Below are 25,247 nucleotides of genomic sequence, written 5' to 3' on the forward strand. Positions count from 1 at the left end.
AGAGGTACATGGTATGAAAAGAACTTAGACTCAGGGGATTGGACCCATGTGGGGAGATCAGGGAGGTTGTAGCATCTTGCAAATCTAAGATCCAGGGTCCCTGCCCTAGCTTCCAGATTCACCAGGTGAAATTTGGAAATTTGGGGTAACTTTTCAAAAAGCTAGTGTCTCAGTCATCCTTTCCCTCAGCCCCACTTCTCCATTCACAGAAAGAGCAAACAAGATCCTTATGGTGACCTGTGAGAGCAGAGATAACCAAGGGAACACAAAGTTTTGGGAAACATTAGAGAAATCAATCAGTTATTGTTAAGTGCCCTTTGCTCTTCGAGACATTATACAAAATTATGAGCTGAGTTAGGTACATTCATTCCCAAGGTGCGAAAACAAGTGGGCCCGTGACCCACGGGAGCTCTAAAATAATGTTAAGTGTCCTGTGGCTGCAGCAATCTTAGTAATGATGTAAAACTCGTCGATATAGCGAGCACTTTGGAGACAAGATTACAATTTACTCCTCACCTTCTTTTTTTTTTTTTTTCCAAGATTTTATTTGTTTGAGAGAGAGGCATAGTGAGAGAGCGAGCGAGCACGATCAGGGCGAGTGGGAGAGAGAGAAGCAGGCTCCCCGCTGAGCAGGAAGCCCGATGCCGGGCTTGATCCCAGGACCCGGAGATCATCACCTGAGCTGGAGGCAGACGCTTAATGACTGAGCCACCCAGGTGCCCTACTCCTCACCTTCTTTAAGATATTTCCTTCTGTCTTCAGCTTCACTCCAGAAATACGATTTGAAAACCAGACTCTTAGAATAGGGCTTCACAAGTATCCGAGGCCCGTCAGCCTTCAGGCTTGGCTCTGACTCTTCCCGCCCTCTGAGACCTGGGACCTGACGCGTCCCCTTCATGGGCTCAGTGTCCTCATCTTTATGGCGGGGCTGAGAAGACCACCACGTCATCGGGTTGTGGTGAGGATTCAGTGAGATGTTACAACGCAAGGGTCCCTGCTTGGGGCTCCGCGGTTTGCTCTTGCTGCCCCTCTCTGCTAAAGTGTGGTGGGAAATCAAGACAGTAGGGAAACATCCGTGCACCGTGCACTTGTGCATGTTTGCCTCGTCAGGAGCTTGTTACAAAGCCGCACAGACCCTGGAAGTGTTAAGAGCACAGAACGTTCCTTCCCTCCAACAGCAGTTTTCCATAATAAAGATGGGGGAAAAAATACCATCCTTCTGCTTAGCCTCCTGTTTGCCTCTGACAGCATGAAAAAGAGTCACAGAACTCAAAACTCCTACAAAATATTTCTGAGAACTCTTGACTTGCATGGGCGTGAGTATAAAATATGAGCCTGGATCTTACACCTGCTAAACAGTGGTCCCTGACCGCACGCCCCCTAAAAGAAACCGCAAACGAAGTAATGTGGGGAGGCCAGACTTAACACTATTCAAAGCAGGTAAATTCAAGGCAAACATTTCCTCTCCCAGCCCTGAGCGGGCTGGAGTATTATTCCTGGACCCAAGACGACAGGTATCGGGTAACCGGGATGGACCGGACAGAGATTTTTCATCCGCTAGAGCCAAGTTCTCATTCTAGGTGACTCTGTGGGAAAACAGCCTTGAATTCAGTTTGCAAGCTGGACACTTTCTGACTTTGTTCATGTTCCTGGTCCAGTGTTTTCAATGGGGAAACAAGTATGATAGCCGGAAGAAGTTTGATGACTTTGGGGGAGAAAATCAAAGTGCTTTATACGGGTTTAGTGTTATGCTGTTATGTTTGCTGCTTGTTTTGCTTAAGGGGTAGACTCTTAATAAGTATGGGCACCATGTTTTTATTTTGTCATCCATTTCCACAAGCATTTATTTACCCATGTCATTCGGCAAGCACAGGCTAAACACTTACTATGTACTGGGCACAGTTTTGGAGTGGGAAATTGGACACATAGGCTGAGAAGTATAAAGGAAGTTTTGAAGAAAACGGGTCAGAATGTTAGAAATGACACTTTTCCCAGAAAACCCATCATATATGGCAGCAGAACCTGTGCCCATAAATGGAATGAAGTGGACCAGCACTTCGTACGTAATTGGAGCATGCTCTTTGAGGAATTCAAATAGATTCTACAGCAACCCTCTGTAGATGCTAAAGGTATCACCTGTCACAATGTGGCAAAATATATTATGCAGAGAATTGTTCACCCATTTTATTTTTTTCAAGTGGGCCCAGATGCTGGGGACCCAGAAAAGTGGGACAAACGTCTTCACTGTTCCTCCCATTCCCGTGACAAAACGGTCATCTCTAACCTTTTGCAGCCACATAACCCCTTTGATCCACATCTAAGGTGTAGACCAACAGAATTACACGTGGCTGTACCAACACGTCATGCTGTGCTCGCATGCTTCTCTGCCTCCACACATATTATTCCTTCTTCTGGAATGTTCAGTCTACCTTCCATATCTCCATAAATATCTGCTCATTCTTCAAATTTCCATTCAGGCTTCTCCTCCTTTGACCTTCCCCATCTTGTCAACCACTCCCTCCTCTCTGGCATTTAGCCACCTTGTTATGTAGCCGTTGTTGGGAACATGATACCAAATTACAATTATTTATATATCTGTATTTTCTTTTAAACTATGAGGCGCTAAGAGCACCTTAACATCAGTGACAAAGTGTTGTTTTCCAGAAGGTGCCATGATGCCTGGTGCAGACGAGGTGCATAGGAGATACACAGGTGTCTATCAAAATGAGAGAGGTATGCAAGGGTTTTCACGGTTCTTCTTAGGTTAGAAGTTTGCTAAGAAAGGAACCATTCCATAGAAAATTGTTGAGCACATACTATGTCACGAGTCAGTCTTTTAAGTACTAGGGGTAGAGCAGTGAACAGAACAAACATCCTGGCTCACAGGCTCAGCTAAACATCCTATTCCTAGGGAAGAGGAGGAGGACTGATACTGAGACAATTAGCAGTCATTGCCACACTATTCTTTCATGTTCTCTGTATTTAAATGGGCGGGTGTATTTTTATTCTTAAAGAAAAAATGGTGGACTGTGATAGTTCTGGTCTGTTCGCCTTAAATGCATGTGTTGAACTTTGTTGGATGCATCTTAGGAGCCTATTCAACAGGCTTTCTGATTTATTTGAGGGTGCGTGCGTGCGTGTGTGCATGCATGTGGGTGTTTGGGACAGTGGGGCAAAGGCCAGCCTTGAAAGAAAGTGTTCTTGAAAGCTCCTTCACATGCCTCTGGCTGCTCACAATAAGTCACTGAGCTAGGTATGTGCAACGGGTGTTATCATTGCATTTTACAGATGGAGAAGCAAGGTACAGAGAGCTCAAGTAAATTCATTCAGATTATAGAGCTAGTTGGCAGAAGAGCCATGTCTCCTGACTTCATACTTTTTTACTTGATTAAGAATGTGGTTAGTCACTCAGGAAACGACATGCGTTGGCGAGAATGCAAAGAAGAAGAACCCTCTTACGCTGTTGGTGGGAATGCAAGCTAGTGCAGTGACTCTGGAAAACAGTATGGAGGTTCCTCAAAAAGCTGGAAATAGAGCAATGGCACTACTGGGTATTTACCCCAAAAATACAAATGTAGTGACCCAAAGGGGCAGTTGCACCCCAGTGTTTAAAGCAGCAATGTCTACAATAGCCAAACTATGGAAAGGGTCCAGATGTCCACCGACAGATGAATGGATAAAGAAGATGTGATATATGTACACAATGGAATATAACTCAGCCGTCAAAAGAAATGAACTCTTGCCATTTGCGATGACATGGATGGAACTAGAGGGTATTATACTAAGTGAAATAAGTCAATCAGAGAAAGACAACCATCATATGCTCTCACTGATAAATGGAATTTAAGAAACAAAACAGGATCATAGGGGAAGAGAGAAAAAATATAAAAGAAGATGGAAGCAGAGAGGGAAACAAACCGTAAGAGACTCGTAATCATAGGAAACAAACTGAGGGTTGCTGGAAGGGAGGTGGGGGTAACTGGGTGATGGACATTAAGGAGGGCACCTGATGTAATGAACACTGGGTGTTATATGCAACTAGTGAATCACTGACCTCTGCCTCTGAAACTAATAATACAGTATATGTTAATTAATTGAATTTAAATAAAAACTATATATTTTAAAAGCTGGGAAAAAAAAGAATGTGGTTCATCAAATAATAGTGTCAAGTAACTCAGAATCAACGGTGACTCAAGTATTTCCTGTCATTTTTAAGTACAGAAACAAACGAACCAAACTAAACCTTTCTGCGTAGAACACGGACACTTCTCTCAGCTTTCTCCTGGTTCTTCACTCCAACCACCACTTTGCCTTCCCATTTCGAGCCCAGTCCAGCCAGCTTTCCTCTCCACACTCAGAGTGGCTCCAAGGGCGAGGTCCTCCATAGTGCTTCATTTAGCAAGCCCAGTCCTCGGGCTGTGACTCTCTCTGTGGTCACACTGGCCTCCGTTCATCATGACCTCATGGTTCATGGGCTCGGTGTTTTGGCAGGGCATCGCCCTGCCAGGCCCGAGGGCTGACTGTTTACACTGGTGGCATCTGCCCGGCTAGGCTCCTCTGCGGAGACCCGCTCCTTCTTGTGTACTCGCCCCCGCCCCCACATTCTTGCGTCGCCTCTGCTCCTGTCACCTGAAATCCGTATACGGATATGGAAGAGTAAAGGGTCGTTCTTGGCTGCCTTGGAACAAAAGCTGGGAATTTCAGAAGTGGAGAAAAATACCTATATGAGACGGAATATAAGTGGAAAGAGAATAAGCTTTGGGAGAGAGCCTCTAGGCCTCAGATTCTGTCTCTATAAAATAAGGATAATAATACCTTCTTTGAGAATTAACAGAAGGATTAGAATCGTATATGTAAAACGTCCAGCTTAGTGCCTGGGACACAGGGCAGTCCACAATGGTAGAAAAGAAAAGAAAAGAAAAGACATTTTCTTCATTTCCCATAATATTTTAAGTGGAGGCAGCAATCCCATGGGAAATGAAAATATGGATTCACATAAAAACTCATCTATGAATGTTCATGACAGCAATAATTATAATAAATAAAAAGTAAAAACAACTCAAATGTCCATTAAATGATGGATGGATAAACACACTGTGGCGTATCCATACCACGGAGTATCACTCGGACATAAAGATAAAGGAATTACTGATACGTGCTGTATGTGAACCCTAAAAACATACTGGTCAGACACCAAAGGCCACAATGGTATGATTTCGTTTATAGGCAATGTTCAAAAAAAGCAAATCCATAGAGACACGAAATAGACCTGTGGTTACCAGGGGCCGGAGAAGGTGAAGTGATTTCTAGTGGGTACAGATTTCTTTTGGGGGTGATGAAAATGTTCTGAAATTAGATCATGGCCCTGGTTGTGCAACTCAGTGAATATACTAAAAACCACGTATTTGTATGATTTAACTGGGTGAATGTCAGATATGTGAATTCTATCTCAGAAAAGCTATTATGTTTAAAAGTGGGCAATATGTGTACCTCTGGTGTGATGCAAAGAGAGGTTCTGTGTGGTGTTTGTGAGATGTGTACCCTTATGCTCACTCCGTGGTGGCTGTAGCCTTCTTTTTCTGATTCTATTATTATTTGACTGTGAGAATTATTTAGACCTTGCCCAACCCGTGCACGTTTGTCTTTCCTTTTTCATGGAAAATGCTTTCAGCGTTTGTGAAAGCAGGGGAGTGGCATTGTTATCCTCCCAACCATATCTGAAATATTTAATTACTGAGCTATGTGTCCCGAATGTGCACAGGTGGATGAACTGTGGTGGTTAAGAGCGACCTAATGTTGTGGCCTTTGTGCCAAGTCCCTGATTTCCAGAGGTCTCTTGTCATGGTGGGAAGTATTCATGGCATTTCAGCCTGAGAGTTCTTATAGGATATTAGCAGACCTTTATCTCTAAAACCTGGATATCTAGCTTCTCTTGAAACAATAGAAAATCTAGCCTTTCTGGACACACATTCTAACATGGCAACAATCTAGTGGAGTCTGCAGGTGTCCCTTCTCTCACGCTGTTAGCTCATACGTACACGGTCCCTTTCACTCCTTGACGTTATCTGTGCCGGCCTTTGTGGGTATTTGGGTTGGACTAGGGAAAGTTTTCTTGAATTCTTCATTCATTCATTTATTCACCAGGTCCAGATTAGTGCCTGTTTTACACAGTCAACTCTCTTAGGTGCTGGGATGCTCCTATCCTCGCGGAAGAGACTCTGGTCAATGAAGAGAGACCGAGGACGAGGTAATTACAATGCTGAGAGTATGGGTAGAGAATCACTGTGTAATTACAGGTCTCAGGCATCGCCTCCAACCCGAGGTGTTTGGGTGGTGGAGAGCTTTAGGGCTCCTGGAGAGTGTGTCCCTAGGGCCCGTGTGTCTTCTCTTTAGTATCAGGACTCTAGTTGTTGATAAGGCAGGAACATATTTCCACGATAATTCCGTTTCTTTTTTCTTTTCTTTTCTTTTCTTTTTTTAAGATTTTATTTATTTATTTGACAGACAGAAATCACAAGTAGGCAGAGAGGCAGGCAGAGAGAGAGAGGGGGAAGCAGGCCCCCTGCTAAGCAGAGAGCCCGATGTGGGGCTCGATCCCAGGATCCTGAGATCATGACCTGAACCAAAGGCAGAGGCTTTAACCCACTGAGCCACCCAGGCGCCCTAATTCCATTTCTTTAGGACACACCCATATCAGAAAAAACTCAACAGATCTGGAGAATCCAGCAAGGAAGAGAAAAAAGGAAACGAGGGGTGCGTGAAAAAGATCAGGGAGAAGATAGACAAAGGGCAAAGGGGAAGAAACACCGGAAAAAGAGTATTTACACAGATGAGAAACATATTTGTCTTGTCTCAGACACTGCTGCTGATATTTACATAGAATTCCAAGAGTTTTGACTCCAAGGAAAATGACGCTGTAGCAAACCTCAACAAAGCTTGGTGACAGACGGTAGCTGTACTGTGGCGAGCACAGTGTAACATGTAGTTGTTGAATCACTGTGTTGTACACCCGAAACCAAGGTAACGTTGTGCGCCAGCTCTACTTCAATTAAGAAGAAAGCTCAAAGGGAACTAATGGATCTTCCCATTTTCTTGCTTTGTTCCCTGCTGGGACAGGTCCCTCCTTTCATTCTGAGATGATTGCTCTGGTCCTGTTGATTAATGTCTTTGACAAGACAGAGAATTCCTTCCAGTCCTCCAGGTGCTCTTGAAGTCTCTGTGGGGGAGTGTGGTAAGGGAGTTTGCCCTAGGGTTGGGTGGGGCATCCGAGCCCTGAAAGGAAGAGTCCAGGCTCTAAGATCCGCCATTTGCATGACTTGAACAAGTCATAGCCTTTCACCCTCAGCTTTCTCTTCTATACGATGGAGAGAGAAAAATAATGCTACCTGAGCTAATTATAGGGCTCAACATGGGAGAGTGCCTGACACACGGGTGAGGGGTTCTTGACATTGAGAGAGGCAAACTGTACCTCAGAATCAAATTGTCAAGGAATGCCTCATTTGTAATGTTTGATTAAGCTCTTCTTCAATTTAATACAATGTATTGGGCCTTGAATTAACTTTTAACTGGTCAGTTGGCAATTTTTACCATTTCTCTTTCCTACCCATTAGGAATGAAATTGATTCATTGCTTGATAGCATTTCCAGAAACAGATTTTTTTTTTTAACATCACTCTTAGCCAGTCTTCAGATGTGTAAGGCCTCTGATTGTTTCTGGGATTAAAATGGGACGTATCAAGGAGGGATGTTGAAGGAGTAGAAACATTTATTTTGTTGGTCAGAAGGGTTTCGTGAGAAGGGAACTTTCCTGATTTCTTAGTTCAGTAGGAAGAATCACTGCTAATACGCTTGGTAAGACCTAGGAAAAGGCTTTTGCTCGGAGACATCCCCAGCTCCCCAGTCCATGTCCATATCCTAAACTCTACCCAGATCTAGTTTTCACCCAGCAGACGATTCTAGATCTTTAAACAACTCTACACAGTAACCAAGAAGCAAGAATCCATCGGCATATTTTGCCAAGTGGCCAAGCCTAGCTCTTTCTCTTGGCAGAACAGTTGCTGGTGAGGCTTTGCCTGAGAGCAGAGACCAACGTGGTAGGACCTGATGACCATGAGCTTTCTAGAAAATAAATTTCACTCGTTGCTTCAAAAAGGGGAACCTTATTTTTAGGTGGGAGCTCTTTATGTTCTATCCCCATGAGTCTCTCCTTGCTGGATGAACACAAGAGGCAGCTAAGAGGGTAGTTCGGGCTTTGAAGTTCCATGTTGGAAAATTCACTTTTGCCAACTTACTAGTCATGGCGTGAATCGTTGAGGTGATGACTCATCTTGTTATTCATTCCATCACCCTTCCCATGAGCCTCTGGAGTTTGTATTTTGCAGGTTCTGGGGCAGCACAGAGCAGACACTGTTCAGCATTGCCTTTGTTCTGGCCCACTGAGTGCAGTCCTCTTGTTCTGTCTCCTCAAAAGTCTAGGCTTTCTGGGGTGGCCAGGGAGCTGAGAACAATCCCGGAGGGTCAGCGCAGAGGGACGTAATCAGGGGCACCGAGCGCTCAGCATCTAGGTTTCCCCTGCTGAGAGAGCCCGCCCGCATCTTTAGCACGGATCCAGGGCCCCTACGCTCACCAATGCTGCACTCACAAGCTCAGAAGGACTCATGGTGAAAATAAATGAGTCCGTTCTAATGATTTCAAGTTGGCTGTTAGTGTAAGAGCCAAGGCTGAGGAATGAAAACTGACCTTCTGGAACAAGGAGAAATGTCAGTGTGTGCAGACATTGCCAGAGAAATCGCAGAGTTGTTTTTCTGGCTCCACCAAGTAGTAAAATTGTATCATCCCGCAGACGTGTTTATTTACTGGTCTGCTCCATGAGCTCTACTTTTCCCTGTAACAGTGACAATGCCCTTGTCACTTCCTTCACCAAGGAGATGCCCTGTGCCCCGCTGTTGATTGCATTTGCAGTCTGGGTTTACCTTAGTCCTAATTTGGTTTTGAACCTGAGACTCATGGGCCTTTGCTGATGAGCACAGCTAGAGAAGAGGAGACGGGAACTAGAAGCAGAATCCGAGAGAAAATGGATGGGCAGGCCAGCGTCATGGTGAGTAATGGCCCAGACTTCCCTCTGAGGCCAAGTGGATGTTCCATTTGTGTCTACCAGCTTTTCCATTGCAAACACTCGCTCCAAAGACTGCCAGCAAGGACCAAGGCACAGAGAGAGGACTGACCACGAGCACAGCGGGCATATCGGGGCCACAGCTCTGCCAAAGGTGGAGGGAGACCACTTAGTGGCCTGGTGCTTTTTAGAGGTAAAGGGAAGCCACTGTCGCATCATGACCTGCAGAGAAGTTTCCATCCTGTGAGGACTGGCCGGGCTCAAGAGCTGAGCGCACCTCGCTGTCTGACCTCGAGCCAGAGAGCCCCAGGGAAGAGAGGGAGGGGGCTGCTGATTTAAGTGTGCCTCCCCTCAGCGGGGAGCACCGTGGCAAAATCCAAAGGCTTCGCTTCCAGGGAGCGTGTTCTTCCCTCCAGGGCCCGCTTGCGCTTCCACAAGCCCTGGTTTTCCAGTTTGATGAGCGACTTTCAGTCACGTGCATGTCGCCTCTCTGGAAGTCTCTGCACGTCACTGGTTTTCTTCAAGGACTGCCTGAGTGATGTCTGGTACTTTGCGGGGTGTCCTTCCCGGTCTGATGGGAGACACTAGCTGACCCGAGGCTCTTAATCTGTGGGACTGGAAGGAGCTCTCAGTTGGGAGAGATGCCTCGACTTCCCCCGAAGGGGGTCACCCATTCTGTCTCCTCAGCCTCTCCGCTTGATGGAAAAGTCCTTCTCGGCTGCACTGCTGTCTGCGTCTGGCTCCTTGTGGGAACTCCCAGAAGGACAGCACCACCCTGTTTGGTGCTATGCTCCAGGGCTCTGAAAATAGAGCTGTCCACGAGGCTTCCTGTTTCCTCCCAGGACCTCACATCTGGGCCTTTGCTATCTCTCGCTCCAACTCTCCAAGTAGACCAGCGCCCACCTGCTTTTGTGATTATGTATTCAAAGAGAAACACTTCTTTTTTTATTTTATTATAATTTTTTTTTTTTTTTTTTTTTTTTTGGTCAGAAGGATGGAAAAAAACAGCAGCTAGAAGGGTCTGCCTGCATTTCTGTTGATTTGCCTGAGCTGGGGGAGTGGAGAGCCAGGGCAGTTGGTCTGGAGGTGGGAATGCAAGTCTTCCTCCGTGGGCCGGTGGGGTCAGCGCGGTTCTCCCCCGTGGGGCAGTGCAGGAGATCGGCCCCACACATCAAACCCCGGTGTCCGTGACTTCCGACCACAGCCTGAGGATTTGTGCATTTCCCGGGAAGCCTGAGAACAAAGAACATCTTAACAATTTGGGGAAGTAACTGAATAGGAAACTGTTTTCACTCCAGAAAGAGAGGATTTTAAAACTGTGCTTCTCTTTTTAATGAGACATCTCTGTCTTTGCATACACCCAAGCAGCTCAGGTCTAAGGATGTTTGTGAATAGTGGATCCTTAGGCAGACTTTGGAGTTGTTTAGTCTAGACAGCAGGAAAATAAATTTCATACAGTGAGACTGACTTTGTTAAAATGGTAAGGAAGGGCATCGACGCAGTGGTGCCTTTCCTCATCATGTAAGTCCTGCGTAATGAACAACCAGAAACCAAGGAAAGAAGTGGATCCTGTAGGAATTCTCCTACACTCTTTATAAAATTTGGGAACAATGTAGATTTCCCATAATTTTTAGCTAATACTGCAGTCAAGATATTTTTAATTTTGTTTTGTTTTAATTTACTCTTGCTCATAATATGTTGAGCAGTGACTCATGGGCATTCGGACTGATTCTCAGTTTCAGGAACTGCTCTCTATGTGCTTCCTACAGTGAGATGAGTGGTTTGACTTTCCAAGTGCCCTCCGTGGCTACTTCTCTGGGCCTGGGTGGCTGGGGGCCATGTGTCACAGTGGATGCGACTGCCACTAACATTCTTCACTTCTCGGTAGAATCACAAGCTAGATGGAGCCCATGGCCCTTTCCCACATTGCTTTCTGGCCCGCTTTCCTGCCTCCTTATGTTACCCCATTTTTGTCCCTAAGTGCTCACCTGCTGTCCCTCAACACCAGCCACACACAGCACTGTGTGTGCTCTCTCCCCAGGTAGTGGAATTTCCAGGTGGGCCCATGGGTCTCCTCCCTCCTAGACCTTGTTCTGAAGGGAGGAGCAGATTCTAATCTGATTTCCAGAAGAGACTTGAAAGTAGATCGAGGGGTGCCTGGGTGGCTCAGTCGGTCAAGCCTCCAACTCTTGATTTCAGCTCAGATCATGAACTTGGGTCGGTGTCGAGCCCTGCAGTGGGCTCTGTGCTTAGCGTGGAGCCTGCTTGAGATTCCCTCCCCCTCTGTCCCTCTTACTCGTGCTCTCTCTCTCTCTTTCTAAGATAAATAAATAAATCTTATATATTAAAAAAAAGAAGAAGAAGAAGAAGGTAGATTAAATTGGCAATTGGTCTCAGCTCCTAATCTTCTATTTTTTGGAATAATATTTTCAGTAAGGCTAGTTTTAGTTCAAATATCCATTTTATAAAGTGCGATTTTCAATTAGTCCTATACCTCTATCCCCCATTTTTCTATACCCTATGACTTCAATTACGTAGGTTCGAGTTACTTGACGTTTTACAGAAATTTACTCCCTGTGTAACATGGGGCTCTACTCTGCTTTGCTTAACAATTCATTTTTTTCTCTTGAACATTTCTGAATATTCTCTCCCTTAAAGATTTTGTTACTTTTGGCAGAACAGTGACTTCCAAAAGCTCAAATAGAAAGAACAAAAGCCATCAAAGATTGGATTTAACAAAATCCTATTCACTGAAATTGCCTGTATATGGAAGAAGCAAACACTGTTTGCACTTCTTCATTTGCTCTTATCAAGGCCACGTTCCCAGGGAACCACTACGGCTTCTCAGCCGACCCTGGCTTTTCCTTCCAGGAGGGACTGCTAAATTGCCCATAAATTCTAAGCATTTTTATTCCCTTTTAAGAGTCTCAGGCACCTCTGTCTTTCCATGACTCTTCTGTTTACTCTCCCTGCTTTCTTTCCTTCTTCCCTTCCTTTCTTCCTTCCTGTTTTAATTTTATTCAATGTGGTTTTTAAAAATCAGGAATAGATGTTGAATTTTATTAAAGACCTTTTTAGCATTTACAGAAGTAATTATATGCTTTTTCTTTGGGTCTGTTAATAAAGTGAATTATATTAATGGATTTCCTTTTATAATGAACAATCCTAGGCTATGTTGTGTAATATTTTCTTAATCAGGATGTTAGATTCTGTTTGCTAATATTTTATTTAGGATTTTTGCAGCATATTCATTAAAAGATATTGGTCTGTAGTTGTGTGTGTGTCTTCATCAGGTTTAGATATTAATATTGTTCTTGCATTATTAAAAGAACTTGGAATTTTCATTTGTTTCTCCTATACTCTGGAGAACAAGCTACATAGTATTGGAATTATCTAGTCTATTAAGAAAGCTGTTAGAATTCCCCCGTGAAACCATCTGGGCCTATTTTCTTTTTTCTCTTTCTTCATTTCTTCCTTGGTAATTGTTCTGTTCAAGTTTTATATCTCTCCTGAAGTCAGTTTTGCTAACATGCATCGTCCTAGGAAATCCTCCATTATATCCAGTTTTCAAATCTATTTTTCATTGAGTTGTGCAAAGTAATTAAATAATTTCTTCCACATCAATCATATTCCCTTCATCCTTGGCAATTCTTATTTTATATATCGTGTTGTCTTGATAGATGAATAAAGGGTTTCTTTGTTGATTTTCCTCAAAAAAAGCAAAATTTTAGAGAGTTTGGTGGGAAAGTAGGTGAAATAGGTGAAGGGGATTAAAAGTACACGTATCACAATGAGCACCGAGCAAAGTATTGTTGAAACACAATATCATATACCTGAAACTAATACAACATTGTATGTTAATGATACTGGAGTTTACAAAAATAAAAGTTTTTTTTAAAAAGCAAAATTTTAATTTATTAGTTCTATCCTTTTTCTGTTTTATGCTTCTGGACTGTCTTCCTTTATTATTTATTTCTTTATGCTTGTTTGTTTTGTTGCTTTTTTCCTAGCTTCCTTGCAGGAAGTCAACCCACTTATTTGTATGCACTGATGGGTGTAAAACTGAATTTGTCTGTGAACATTGCTTTAACTGTGTCTAAAAATTCTGACACGTAGTGTTTTCACATTTCATTTTTTAGAATTTCTGAAATTGATTCATACTTCTTCTTTCACTTGATAGTTGTTTAATAGAGAATTCTTAGTGGAATTTTTTGGTTTTTTATTTTATTACCAATTTCTGGTTTTATGACTTTATTACTGCCGAATGTTGTTTATATTCTTTCAATTTTGTGCAGGCTTTCCGTGTAGTATAATTGTTGGTCACTTGTTGAGAACGTTCCACACGCAAGGAGAGGAGAGCACATTCTCTCTCGTTGTGTTCTATAGATCCTCGGTATATTTACTTCCTCCCGTTTGCACCATCTTCCCTGAAAGTGGTATGGTCTGCAGCTCTTCATCTTGGGGTTTGAAGTTCGAGCCCCATGCAGGGTGGTAGAGATTACTTAAAAAAAAAATATCCTAAAAAAAAAGTGGTATGCTAGCATCTCTTATTATTGGTGTTTCTGTTTTTCCTTGCAATTTCCATCCTTTCCATTATACCAAGCATGGACAAACTACAGCCTGTCCATTGCTTATTCCTGTAAATGAAGAGTTATTGGCCTACGGCAATGCGTATTTATTTACATATTGTTTGTGGCTGCTTTCCTGCTGCAAAGGCAGATTGAAGTGGTTTTAACAGAGAGGGTATGGCCTGTGAGCTTGAAATATTTACTGTCTTGCTCTTAAAGAAAATTTGCCAAGCCCTGTACTCTGTGAAGTTACATGGATGTTCATATTTATTGTATCTTTGATGTCAATTGTCTCCTTTAGCATTATAAAGTAGCTTTCTTTGTCATGGCCAGAATTTCACCTTATTTGATGTCAGGATTATAACTATTGCTTTCTTTCTCCTTTCCAATTGATTTATATGGCTTCCTTTTTAGATATTCTGAATAACTTTTAGTTGTGTATTTTATATACAGCATGGGTTTGTTTTGCAATAAAACTTGAAAGTCTTTTTGTTCTAATAAGTGAGTTAAGCTCTTATACATGGATCAATTTGTTAAACATTTAAGGTACAAACACGTTTTGTATACATTATTTGAATACTTTCGAAGGTACTCTAGTTTGTATAAGTAATGGTAACATTAATCCAAAATAGATAATGATAACTTAGATTTTTGTGTTTTATATTGGAAACTGTTGCTTTCCCCTGGAGTGTGTGTGATTAGCAGTACCGTGGATTAACTGTAATTAGCAGATTACCAGTACCACTGATTAGCAGTTGTATGGTGATCTGCAAACAAACTTGAAAAGAAAATGCAACTGAATTATTGTGTAAATTGATGGTACTTGTCACAGAAGTTAAAAGATAGAGTTTACATCTTGGATAACTAAAAATTAAGCCAAGTAGGAAAATTTCCAAAAAAGATTTGTTAACTAGCTCTTAATTTATTTTCTGCTTATATGCTTTTAGTGCAAACACTTATTGATTCTGCTATTTGCTGAGCCCTGTTTTAAGTACCTAATGACACAAAAATGATTCTAAGCAATATCTCTCACTTCAGGAATCTGTTGTCTAATTTGGACCATGAGGAACGTCATTTTCATATATACATTTTTTCCCCTTAGAGCTGTCCATTTTCCTTTCAATTAGTCTGGGATCTTTGGGATTTCACCCCTCTTTCTTTGGATGGCAACTGAGCTATATTGTACTTTCTCTCATGCAGGGCAGCCACAGACCACAATGTGGATAATACAACAGAAATACTCAGGGAGTGGTTGAAAAATGTACAGAGATTCTATCACTATGTGGAGTGGAGGCCTATGGATGAACCAGAGTAAGTAGCAAGACCACCTTTTGGGAACTTTATTTATTCCACTTCCCTTAACCAGTTTTCCAGTCATTCAAGTGTCTAGTCTTCGAGGCCCTTATGACTTCTTGGTTATCTCTGTATCTAGTAAGTTACAAGGGTCTGCCATTTCTCCCTTTGATAGATCTTCATATTACTCCTGCAGCCACCAGCCAAGTTCAGGTACTCCTTAGTTCACAAATAAATTGCCACAGGATATATTTTAAAGTATTGATATTATTTGCTCATATTTTGTGTATGTCTTTATAATTGCTGGATCATAGTGAAAAGTTTGCATATTTTTATATATACCGTGTTATTTTACTTATCATATTTTTATCATCATCCCATAGCAATAATTTAGGGGTTTCTTCATTATTTCTATGACTGCATAGTATCCATTATATGGATGTACCATAATGATAATGAGTAGTCAATCCCCTACTGATGGGCATTTTGGTTACTTCTTCCTTTAACCATAGCAATTTCTTGGTTGTTTCCATCCTCAAGATCCTCCTACATATCATACTGTCCTATCAACTTACCTACAACAGTAATGACGTGATTTAATTTCTCTGTTAAAAGGACTCCAGTGGCTCTCCAGTACCCACAGAACAGAGTTCAAATTCTTCAGACTTACACTTTTTAAAGATTCCATGAACTTAACACCAACAGCGGTGCACCCATATCTCTTGCTTCTTCCCAAAAGAAAACTGCTTTGTCTAGAATGTTCCTTTTATTTTCAACCCCAAGCTGTTACCCATGCAAGTTTGTTCTCCAGGAAAGCCCTTTCTTTCTGTCTTTGTAAGCAGCTCTTATGCCAGACACCACCTACTACAGAAAACTGTTCCTAAGCATTCCAGCTACAAAGATCTACCTTTCTCTCAATACTTGTATTGTTTATTTCCCTACATCATCTTTTTGACACAGCAATACATGCAACTAACTTTGTTAATTAACTGTGTAATTTATGTATTTCTTCGAAGTGATTTTTGGGTTCTTTGGCAGAGGTTACAGTATATAAATACTTCATATTTTTCCCCAGTGCTATGTTCTTGGCAGGCACTAAATTAATACTTGTTGGATAAGCAAATGAGCAAATGACAACATGAATAAGTGTATTTAAAACCTACTATTGTAAATGTTCCCAAGGCTACTGCAATTCTAGCTTAAGAAATTGTAGAAGTAGAATAAATTGAGTTGCTTGAATTTTTGCCCAGGATAAATCATTTGCTGAAGGCCAAATTTGTATAATAATAATAATAATAATAATAATAAATGCCATTCCAGAACAGATTTTTTTAGTCTCTTTATATGTAATAGTTTTATTATATATGTATACACATATTTTTCAAATCCCAGCATATGGTCCATAGATCAAACAAAATTTACCAATGAACTTTGAACACTATAAAATATTTTGAATGCTTTTTTGGAGTTTTTTATAATGGAATTTGGCCTAACTAGAACAGCCAAAAAGACTATGTAACTACCTTGCACCCTGCTAATTTTCTCTATTCCTAGATCCTGACTAAATATATTGAATGTCAAGGTCAGTGTGACAAATATTAGTGAAGGCATTTTGGGGGCAATATATTGAGAAAAACAGGACTCCACTGATTTTCAATGAAGCAATAATTGGAATGACATCTTAGGCCTTGTACAGGACATAGTTTTGTTAATATTATTTATATAATTATGTTTTCATGATTACATAGGTATGTATAGGTACAGCTAGAGCAGCTAGAACTTGAAACGATGGCTACTGTGACAGTATCAACACTCACACCAGTTGGAAGCTTTCTGAAGGGTTCTTGAGGGTATGCCAAACCCACTTGCTAACGTGGCCATGTGAGAGTTCTGCCCTGGCTGTTTTGTAGGTGTTGATAGAGATTCCAATGATATTATGCATCTGCTCCATGATCTCACTCTCTTGGGATAAGTCAGTGTGTTCAGCTCTGTGGAGTCCTTTACTGATACTTGATCAAGTAATTTTAACTTTGTTTTTTTCTGGGAAACTCATCTTTTTATGCTGCACAATCTTTAAATTTATTTGATGGCAGAATATTTTAAAAAGTGCTTAGGAACATGAGCTTTGGTGTTATGCCTGGATTTAAATTCTGGCCGTGCCCCTTATTAACTGTGCGGCATTAGGCAAATGACTTGACCACTCAGAGCCAATTTCCTCGTCTGTGAAATGTACAAGGTACTAATCTTGTAAGGACTCTGTAGGTTCTTCTTAGAAGCCACTGAAATATTTCATATAAGGATTCTTGTGTACAGTAAGCCACAGGTTACTTAATCTCTGCTTCCTTATCTGTAATATGTTGAAGATGATAACAATAATAGTACCTACCTCCTAGGGTTGATGGAAGCTGAAATTAGTGCATATTAACATTTAGGACAGAGCCGGAATATATAGGCGCTCAATAATTATAAGCTATGATTGTTATTATTACTATGATTATTATTATTATATTTTAGGTCTTACCCTGATGAAATTGGACCAAAGCATTGGCCAGGCTCCCGATTTGCCCATGTGATGAAACTACGGCAGGCAGCCCTTCGAACTGCGAGGGAAAAATGGTCAGACTACATTCTGGTAAAAAAAAGATGTTTGATTTCTTGACAACTCTTATCTAGAATATGTCTAAATCAATTGTCTGAAACTTGAGACTATGGGAGCCATTCAAACAACCTTTTGTTTAAGAACTAACTCCCCGACTTTTTTTTTTTTTTTTAAGTGGGCTCCATGCACAGTGTGGAGCCCAACACAGGGCTTAAACTCATGACCCTGAGAACAAGACCTGTCAAGACTTGAGCTGAGATCAAGAGTTGGAGGCCTAATTGACTGAACCACCCAGGAGCCCCTCCTCCACTTTTTAATAAAGACACAGGGGAAAACTTGGGGAACTCAATATTGGGGTACCTGGATTTCATCTCAAAACTCTCTTGACATGCATTTTCAGTGAGAAAGCAAGAAAACTGGATTATTTGATCTCTTTCATGTAATAGGGATAAGAGACTCTAAATCCTTTCAGTTCATAGGGAATGCTCAGTAAGATTCTTTTTTGTTTTTCAAAGATTTATTCATTTATTTTAGAGAAAGAGAGAGAGAGAGTGAGGGGGCAAAGGGAGAGAATCTTCAAGCAGACTCCCCACTGAGCATGGAACCTGACCTGGAGTCCAATCTCAAGACCCATGAGATCATGACCTGAGCCAAAACTAGGAGTCAAAGGTTTAGCTGACTGAGCCACCCATGCACACCCCTCCCACCTTTTTAAAAGATTTATTAGGGAAGATACTTAATAACTCTTCAGAAATTTTTTTTCAGTTATAAGAAACTAATTCTATAAAAAAAGATTCAAATTAACAGCTCCAAAACTCCATTCCCTTTTATTCCCCAGTGATTTGGGGGATGTCACCCCTCTATTTTTAAGAGACAGTGGATTGTTGCTTACAGTAAATAGCACAACCATCAGCATGCTTGTGACCATTCCCTGACCCCCACTTCTCACACAGGTGATGTCATGGGCTGAGATGGGTGCTCTGCATCCAGTGGTTTTGGTAGCACAGCTGAGGAACCCAGAGCTCAGGACACCCACTGCATTTATAGCAAGCAGTAAGCAAACATGTTCGTTCTCTGGGAAAATATGTTACTTCGTCCTTCAAAGTTACCAGCTTCACAAACAATCCTGAGAAATGGCCCAGTTAAAGGAGGAGTCAGGGCCCTGCAGCCCTGGAAGGGGAATGGCATCTCTTGCTTGGCTTCTTGGTTGCTCCTAATTATATTGGGGTCTCATGGAGAGTTTCTCTCTGTGGAGAGGTTCCATCACTTTTCTTGGAACTTTGGGAGCAGTCCAGAAAAATGCTGGACTTAATGATAAAAATCAGTGTTATCTTCTGTCATTGTCCTCTAGGAACCTAACTTACTTGGAAAGGAGGACATCTTCCTAGGCAGCAAGTTGTTACAGTCCCCATTTCCCTTTTTGACAGGGGCTTTTTTCCCCACAAGCTTCTGAGAATCAAGTTCTTCATCTGTAGTCCCAAAATCATTTAATTCTCTTGGTGAGCATTTTCCAGTACAATATTACAAATAATATCAAAGCAAACACAATATGGTTTTATTAGACTTGTCAATATCTGCTCTCCATCACTAAACTCTGATTCCTAAAAGGAATACTTTAGACCTATGTCCATCCCAGCCCATAATCACAATAAAAATCAGCCCAATAATTTATCACATGCACCTGCTCAATACAAATAATTTCATATACGTTTTCAAGTTAATAATATTTAACATTAGGGGTAGCTGGGTGGCTCAGTCATTAAGCATCTGCCTTCTACTCAAGTCATGTTCCCAGGGTCCTGGGATCGAGCCCTGCATGAGGCTCCCTGCTCAGCGGAAAGCCTGCTTCTCCCTCTCCTCCCCCTGCCTGTGTTCTGTCTCTTGCTTTCTCTCTCTGTGCCAAAAAATAAATAAAATCTCTTTTAAAATGATATTTAACATTATAAAGCTGCTTAATTGTCATTAAAGCTTACATATGCTGAGTCCCAAATTTTGGGGTAAACAGATTGACTATCATAAGAATGAAAGCTTCTGATTATTTGTGTGTGTGGTAAAATATACATAACACAAAACCTATTGTTTTAATTTTTTAAGTGTACAGTTCAGTGAGATAATAGAATCTGTTGTTTAACTATCCCTATACATGAATCAGTGTTAACATGGGCTTCTGCTAAGGGAACAAAGAGTTTCATGGGTTGGAATTATGTACGTTCAACAAAAATTCTACTTGTAACATTAAAATGGCATTGATGGATCTGTTTTTGGGCCATTTTGACATTCCTGTAGACAACCTAAATAAGTCTCTTCATTTGTACCTAGGCTGGGCACTCAATGAGTGTTTTTGGATGACCCTTTAAGAGATCTTGGGATCTATCAGTGGTTATTAACACAACCAAGGTGTGGGTTGAGTGCTGGTTGAGTGTGAACCCGGTATGGTAACATCGAGTTATTGCTTGGCTCCTTATGCAGAGCTAGACGTGGGGAAGTGAGTCTGAATATATATTTTACCCAAATGAATGCCTTCCGGCTTTGACAAGTTTCAATAAGGAGAACATAAATAACTGGTTCCATGTCTCACGGGCAAGTTTCTGTGATCCTACAGAAGCGCTGGGTTAGTCTTGAACCCAATACTGAAAAGTACTTTTTCACCTGACATTATCCTTTCTGTTTTCCTAGTTCATAGATGTGGACAACTTCCTGACTAATCCACAGACCCTCAGTCTGATGATTGCAGAAAACAGAACCATTGTGGCACCCATGCTGGAGTCTCGGGGCCTGTACTCTAATTTCTGGTGCGGAATCACACCTCAGGCAAGTCTTCTGGCTGATGGGTTAAGGCTATACGTTTTAACAAGGAAGCCATTATGTCAACCATGGCCCCATTGGCAACCGTGGCCCCATTGGCAACCATGGCCCCATTGGCCTTTTTGCTCACTTCCTCCCTTGAAACTTGCGTGTCGTGGTGTTACAGGAGTAAGCATGTTCAGGAAAAGAGGGAAATCCACGTCTAATGCATAATCCAATGAGCTCTTTTGTATTAATGAATTTTGAAGAAAATATTCTAATGAGCTTATCCTTAGAAGCTTTAATTTAACCAATAAAACTTATTGATACTTGTACTTTTTCCTCTCTGATTCTGAGATTTTTTTTTTAAATAGGACTGCTTGGTATTAAAACATACACTATAGAAAAAGTTGGAAATGGAAAAAAGTAAAAAAAAAAAATTAAGTCACCCCCCCACCACCACTCTAACATCTTGGATAACAGCATGTTGTTAATAACTATATCATCAAGTGGCTATAATGCAAATTACTTAACCTTTCTCTGAGTTTGAAATTAATCAAGTTGTTTAACTATTATGGTGACCATGATGATTAATGTACATTTTTCTGTATTTAATATTATGTCCTTAGGATAACTTCTCAGAATTAGAATTACTGAGTTGAAGAGTATACATATTTTGATAACCTTTGATATATGTCGCCAAATTTATCCCCAAAGATGTCTAAGAATCAGAGCTGCTATGGTAGCTGGTTTTTACAAAATTCAAGTGAAAAACAACATTTTTTTTTACATTTCCATCATCTCTCTTTTCCGTTGTAAAATCTTCAAAGTCTGGAACTCTATTACAGTGAATGTTTCAGGGTGATTGTATTTTTAATTCTCTAGTTAATAAGTCAGGTAAACTAAAGAGATAAGCTGATCAATGTAGTATCTATCAATATGGGATAAAGCTGTGCTAAGGGGAAAAAATGCATGTTAACTGTGTTCTCATGCTCAAAGGGTTAAATTTTGAGTCCCTCTTTTATATTTGGTTTGGTTTTGGATGCAGAATGAGTTCAAGGGTATGCTGATAAATGTTTGATAACTGGCTCTCTGTTGGGAAGAACCCTGATTGGTCACATTTGCCGGTTTGCTACTGCTACTCCCACCAGGTGAAACAACTTAAATGTTGTCAAAGTGAGGGGAAGTTAAGTAATTGCAGTGTAGCCACTTGGCGATAGAATGACAAAAAAAATATGCAAAGTTACCGTCTGTGGTATTTTAGAATGGTGGGAATTAACATTTTTTTAAACAGATTTTAAGCTACCAGAATGTCAACTGGCTTGCAAAATTTCTGAAATTTCTGACAAACAGTAGCTCTAGCCCACTGTGGGACCAGTTATTTCCTGCAGTTCTGAGAGATCGCGAATGCCATGCTCTCCCCATCTCTTTTAAAGAGACATTGAGTTCATATTTATAAAAGATATTCAGTTCCTTGGGGAGAGGACGTTTTATTAAGTTCATTTAAATTCATACCCTCTCGGTTAATAATCTGCAGTGTTTCACATGGTAGAATCACTTGAGGGCTGTTTTTAATGAGTTATGCGTTGACACCAGGAAAACGGGTGGATTACCCTCATAACTACAGCCTCTAGGTTTTTATTATCTCCTTATTTGCTTTAATCATTAAAAGCAAACAGGAGAAATGTGCTCACTTATTTTGCACAGTAAAATAGAGAGCAACTTAGGGGCAATTCTAATTTGTTCTATCTTTTTTTTGGCTTTCTACCATCCTTAGTCAGACTTCTGCTAGGGTAGGAACAGAAGCAGCCAATGACTTCATAAGCTAAAGGCAAGCCCTGGTTTCCAGAGACCTTAAACACAGCCAAAACAAAATGACCCTGGTGTTGTCTGGCCAAGAACAGGAATTATTTATTACCAACAACATTCATTTTTTGTCAAAAAAAGACACATCTGTCACCTCTGCTGTCTGCAGAAGGCGTATTCATTCTCTCTCTCTTTCTTGCTCTCATTTTCTCTGCTTCCTTCTGCTCATACTCAGGATATTCAATGATTCATCGTCATGAGTTTTCCAAACTTCTCATTCCGAGAATATTGTTCCTAAGTAGTCTAGAACTTTGTATTTGACATGTGTTCCTAGGCAGTCCTTCAAAGAACCAGTGTTGCCTTTATCCCTTGGAAGAATGCTCATGAACTGAAGGATGTTAAGCAATCCTTAAGTTGAAGGCTAATAAAACATTGTAGCAGTAATACTACTTCACGTAATGAATTACAGTTATCAAAGGATCTTCACAGACTTATCACACGTGGTCCATTCGGTAATCCCACGAGACAGACCAACCGGCTGTTATCCCATTTTTCAGGAGACAAAAGTCAGCTCAAAGCGGTTAAACAGGGACTGAGATCAAACAGCTAAAGGAAGGTTAAGATGATTCTGACACTCGCGTCTTTCAAGTTCTTAATTTGTGATCCTTCTACGTCATCACATGTCAGTGTTAGGGTGAGCTCAGCCAGAACACCTACTTAGGCCTTGAAGGAAATGTTGCAGAGATAGAAGACGCTGCCGTGCCTAACGTGTGGGTGCTGACACCTCAGCAGAAAACGTGACCATAAAATAAGGTGACGATCGATGAACATAGGAGAAGTTCTCTGTCCGCGGAGTATTGTGACACCCTTCAGGGTACTGGCTCACACTCATTCCATGAGCCTCGAACATTTTTGGAAATGCCTTTCAAAGCTTTCACATCCATGTAACAACTTCTCACATACATCATACATCATCACCTTTTCTGGAACAGAGTTGAGCTTTGGCAACAGTCAAGATATAATTGGTGCCACTGGAGGGTAAGCTCCCGTGGACGCCATATTTCATGAGGGCTGAGACTGGGGATGCCTGTTCACTGCTAAGTCTCCAGCATCTAAACACAGTGCCTGGGATCCAGCAAGCGCCCAGTAGATGTTTCTCGAATAAGCAGTTAAATTTGGAGGGAAACCAAGCTGGGTTTTTCCAAGCCAGTGTGTTCAAAACCACAGAGTGAGGAAGCTGGTTGTCCTGTGTGCTCATCCAGAAAGAACTTTCTAAAGATGTATCCCCAAAAAGAGTGTGGGGCAGGGGCAGCTTCACCAGAATATTGAATAAGTAACTGCACGGAAGGACCCTGTTTCTATGTTTAAGTACTGTATATTTCGTTAAAAATATTAGCCACGTAACGTAGTAATTTTAGTATTAGCCAGTATTTTTTTGATGCTTTCTGGGTGCTAGGCACTATTCTAAGCAATTTTCAGATTTAACTTCCCGAATTTTTACAGGCAAGCCCATGGCGTAGACCGTGCCATCATTCCTGGTTTACAGACGAGGGAATAGGCACAGCAAAGTTGAGTCCCCTGACTGGTACCTCCAGACAATAAGCTGCTGAGATAGAACTTGAACTTGGGTAGCCAAACACTAGAACCTCTGCTTTTAACTGCTCTGCCCCCCCCACCTCTTAATACTTACACTTCACATTCAATCATACATCCACATAAAATACACTTTTATGAGATCATGAAATCCAGAGGTAGGCCGAAACCAAAATTATTTCTGATAACAAGAACCTTGAAGTGTTATTTTCTTTGCGAATAGCATTTCTTGAGCTCTGTTGGAAAGTCTTAGGCCCAGATCAGAAGAGGGAAATGACTCTGCTTGGGGATTTCTCCCTAACTCTGGTGGTGGCTCGGAAGGAAGGAGCCCAGCGGAAGACTGGGAAAGATGAAGGTCTCGGATCCGAGAACAAAGCCCACCTATTTCTCTTTTCCAGGGCTTCTATAAACGCACCCCAGACTACCTTCAGATCAGAGAATGGAAGAGGATGGGCTGCTTTCCCGTCCCCATGGTTCACTCCACCTTCCTGATTGACCTCAGGAAGGAAGCCTCTGACAAGCTGGTGTTCTATCCCCCGCACCAGGACTATACCTGGACCTTTGATGACATCATTGTCTTTGCCTTCTCCAGCCGGCAAGCAGGTACTGGTTGTGTTCAGTTGTCCTGTCACCATGGAAACACTGTGAATACCCAGCTCCTTTGTTTTGTGCATCTTCGTATAAAACGGGCCTATATAAACCTTTCCTTTCAGGTGGTATTAGGGACACTGATTTGCAATTCAGGACCATCTGTTGCTGTCCCTGCGAGCACCAGAGACCAAGAGCCAGGGCTGGCCCCTCCTCAGAAATCCACTCTCTCTTTTTTTGACTACTGGGGAGACAGTGCTGGTGGTGGCCACCAGGAGCAGGTGATTTCTTCTCTGTGATGCTGCTGCGTCATTTTGTTCCCTACAGGAATTTTTAATTATTTAGGAAACTGTGACAGAAGCCCAAAACAACAATGGCAAAGACCCCAGACTTTAAAAATAGAAGTTCATCTCTTCTTTAAAAAGTCTGAACTGGCGGAGTGGCTCTGTTCCCCAAAGTTTTCAGAACCCCTGGCTCCTTCTCTGTTGCTTCTCCATCCTCCATGAGTATCAACCCTAACTGGATGACCCAAGACAGCTCATCTCTATAGATGCGTTCTAGCTAGTGAGTATAAGTTGGAGAGGGAAGGGCACTCTCATTTAAGGACTTGAATGTGTCACTTCCATGCATGTCCCCTTAACCAGAACTTAGTCACAGGTCAGCACATAACTGGAAGCAGGGTTCAGAATGTGCTTTTGATTCTATGCAGTCTAGAGCCCCAGTTCTTTTACTCTAAAGGAGGAGGGGACAGATCTGTGAAGGTGACCAGCAGTTTCTGCCACAGTCCCCATGGAAGGAAAGGCAGAGCCAGAGTCTTTCAAGAACCACTGGGAAACGTTTCCAGTGGGGTCCGTAGGCTTTTTGAGGATGACAAGTCAGTAGGAGGGTAAGTCATTTCTCTTGCG

The 25,247-nt window shown here is 41.7% G+C and overlaps 1 protein-coding gene across 1 annotated transcript in view; it reads left to right on the forward strand.

Annotated features, from left to right (window-relative positions):
• The window catches only part of COLGALT2 (collagen beta(1-O)galactosyltransferase 2), a 99,258-nt gene that overhangs the window by 43,734 nt on the left and 30,277 nt on the right, over positions 1–25,247 (forward strand). The window contains exons 2-5 of the mRNA XM_080824928.1: positions 14,880–14,990; positions 17,487–17,604; positions 20,248–20,382; positions 24,153–24,357. Of these exons, the coding sequence (XP_080681054.1) occupies positions 14,880–14,990; positions 17,487–17,604; positions 20,248–20,382; positions 24,153–24,357 (569 nt within the window). The remainder of the gene's footprint in view (positions 1–14,879; positions 14,991–17,486; positions 17,605–20,247; positions 20,383–24,152; positions 24,358–25,247) is intronic.

The sequence above is a fragment of the Martes martes genome, assembly GCF_963455335.1.
Source record: "Martes martes genome assembly, chromosome: 15".
Lineage (NCBI taxonomy): Eukaryota > Metazoa > Chordata > Mammalia > Carnivora > Mustelidae > Martes > Martes martes.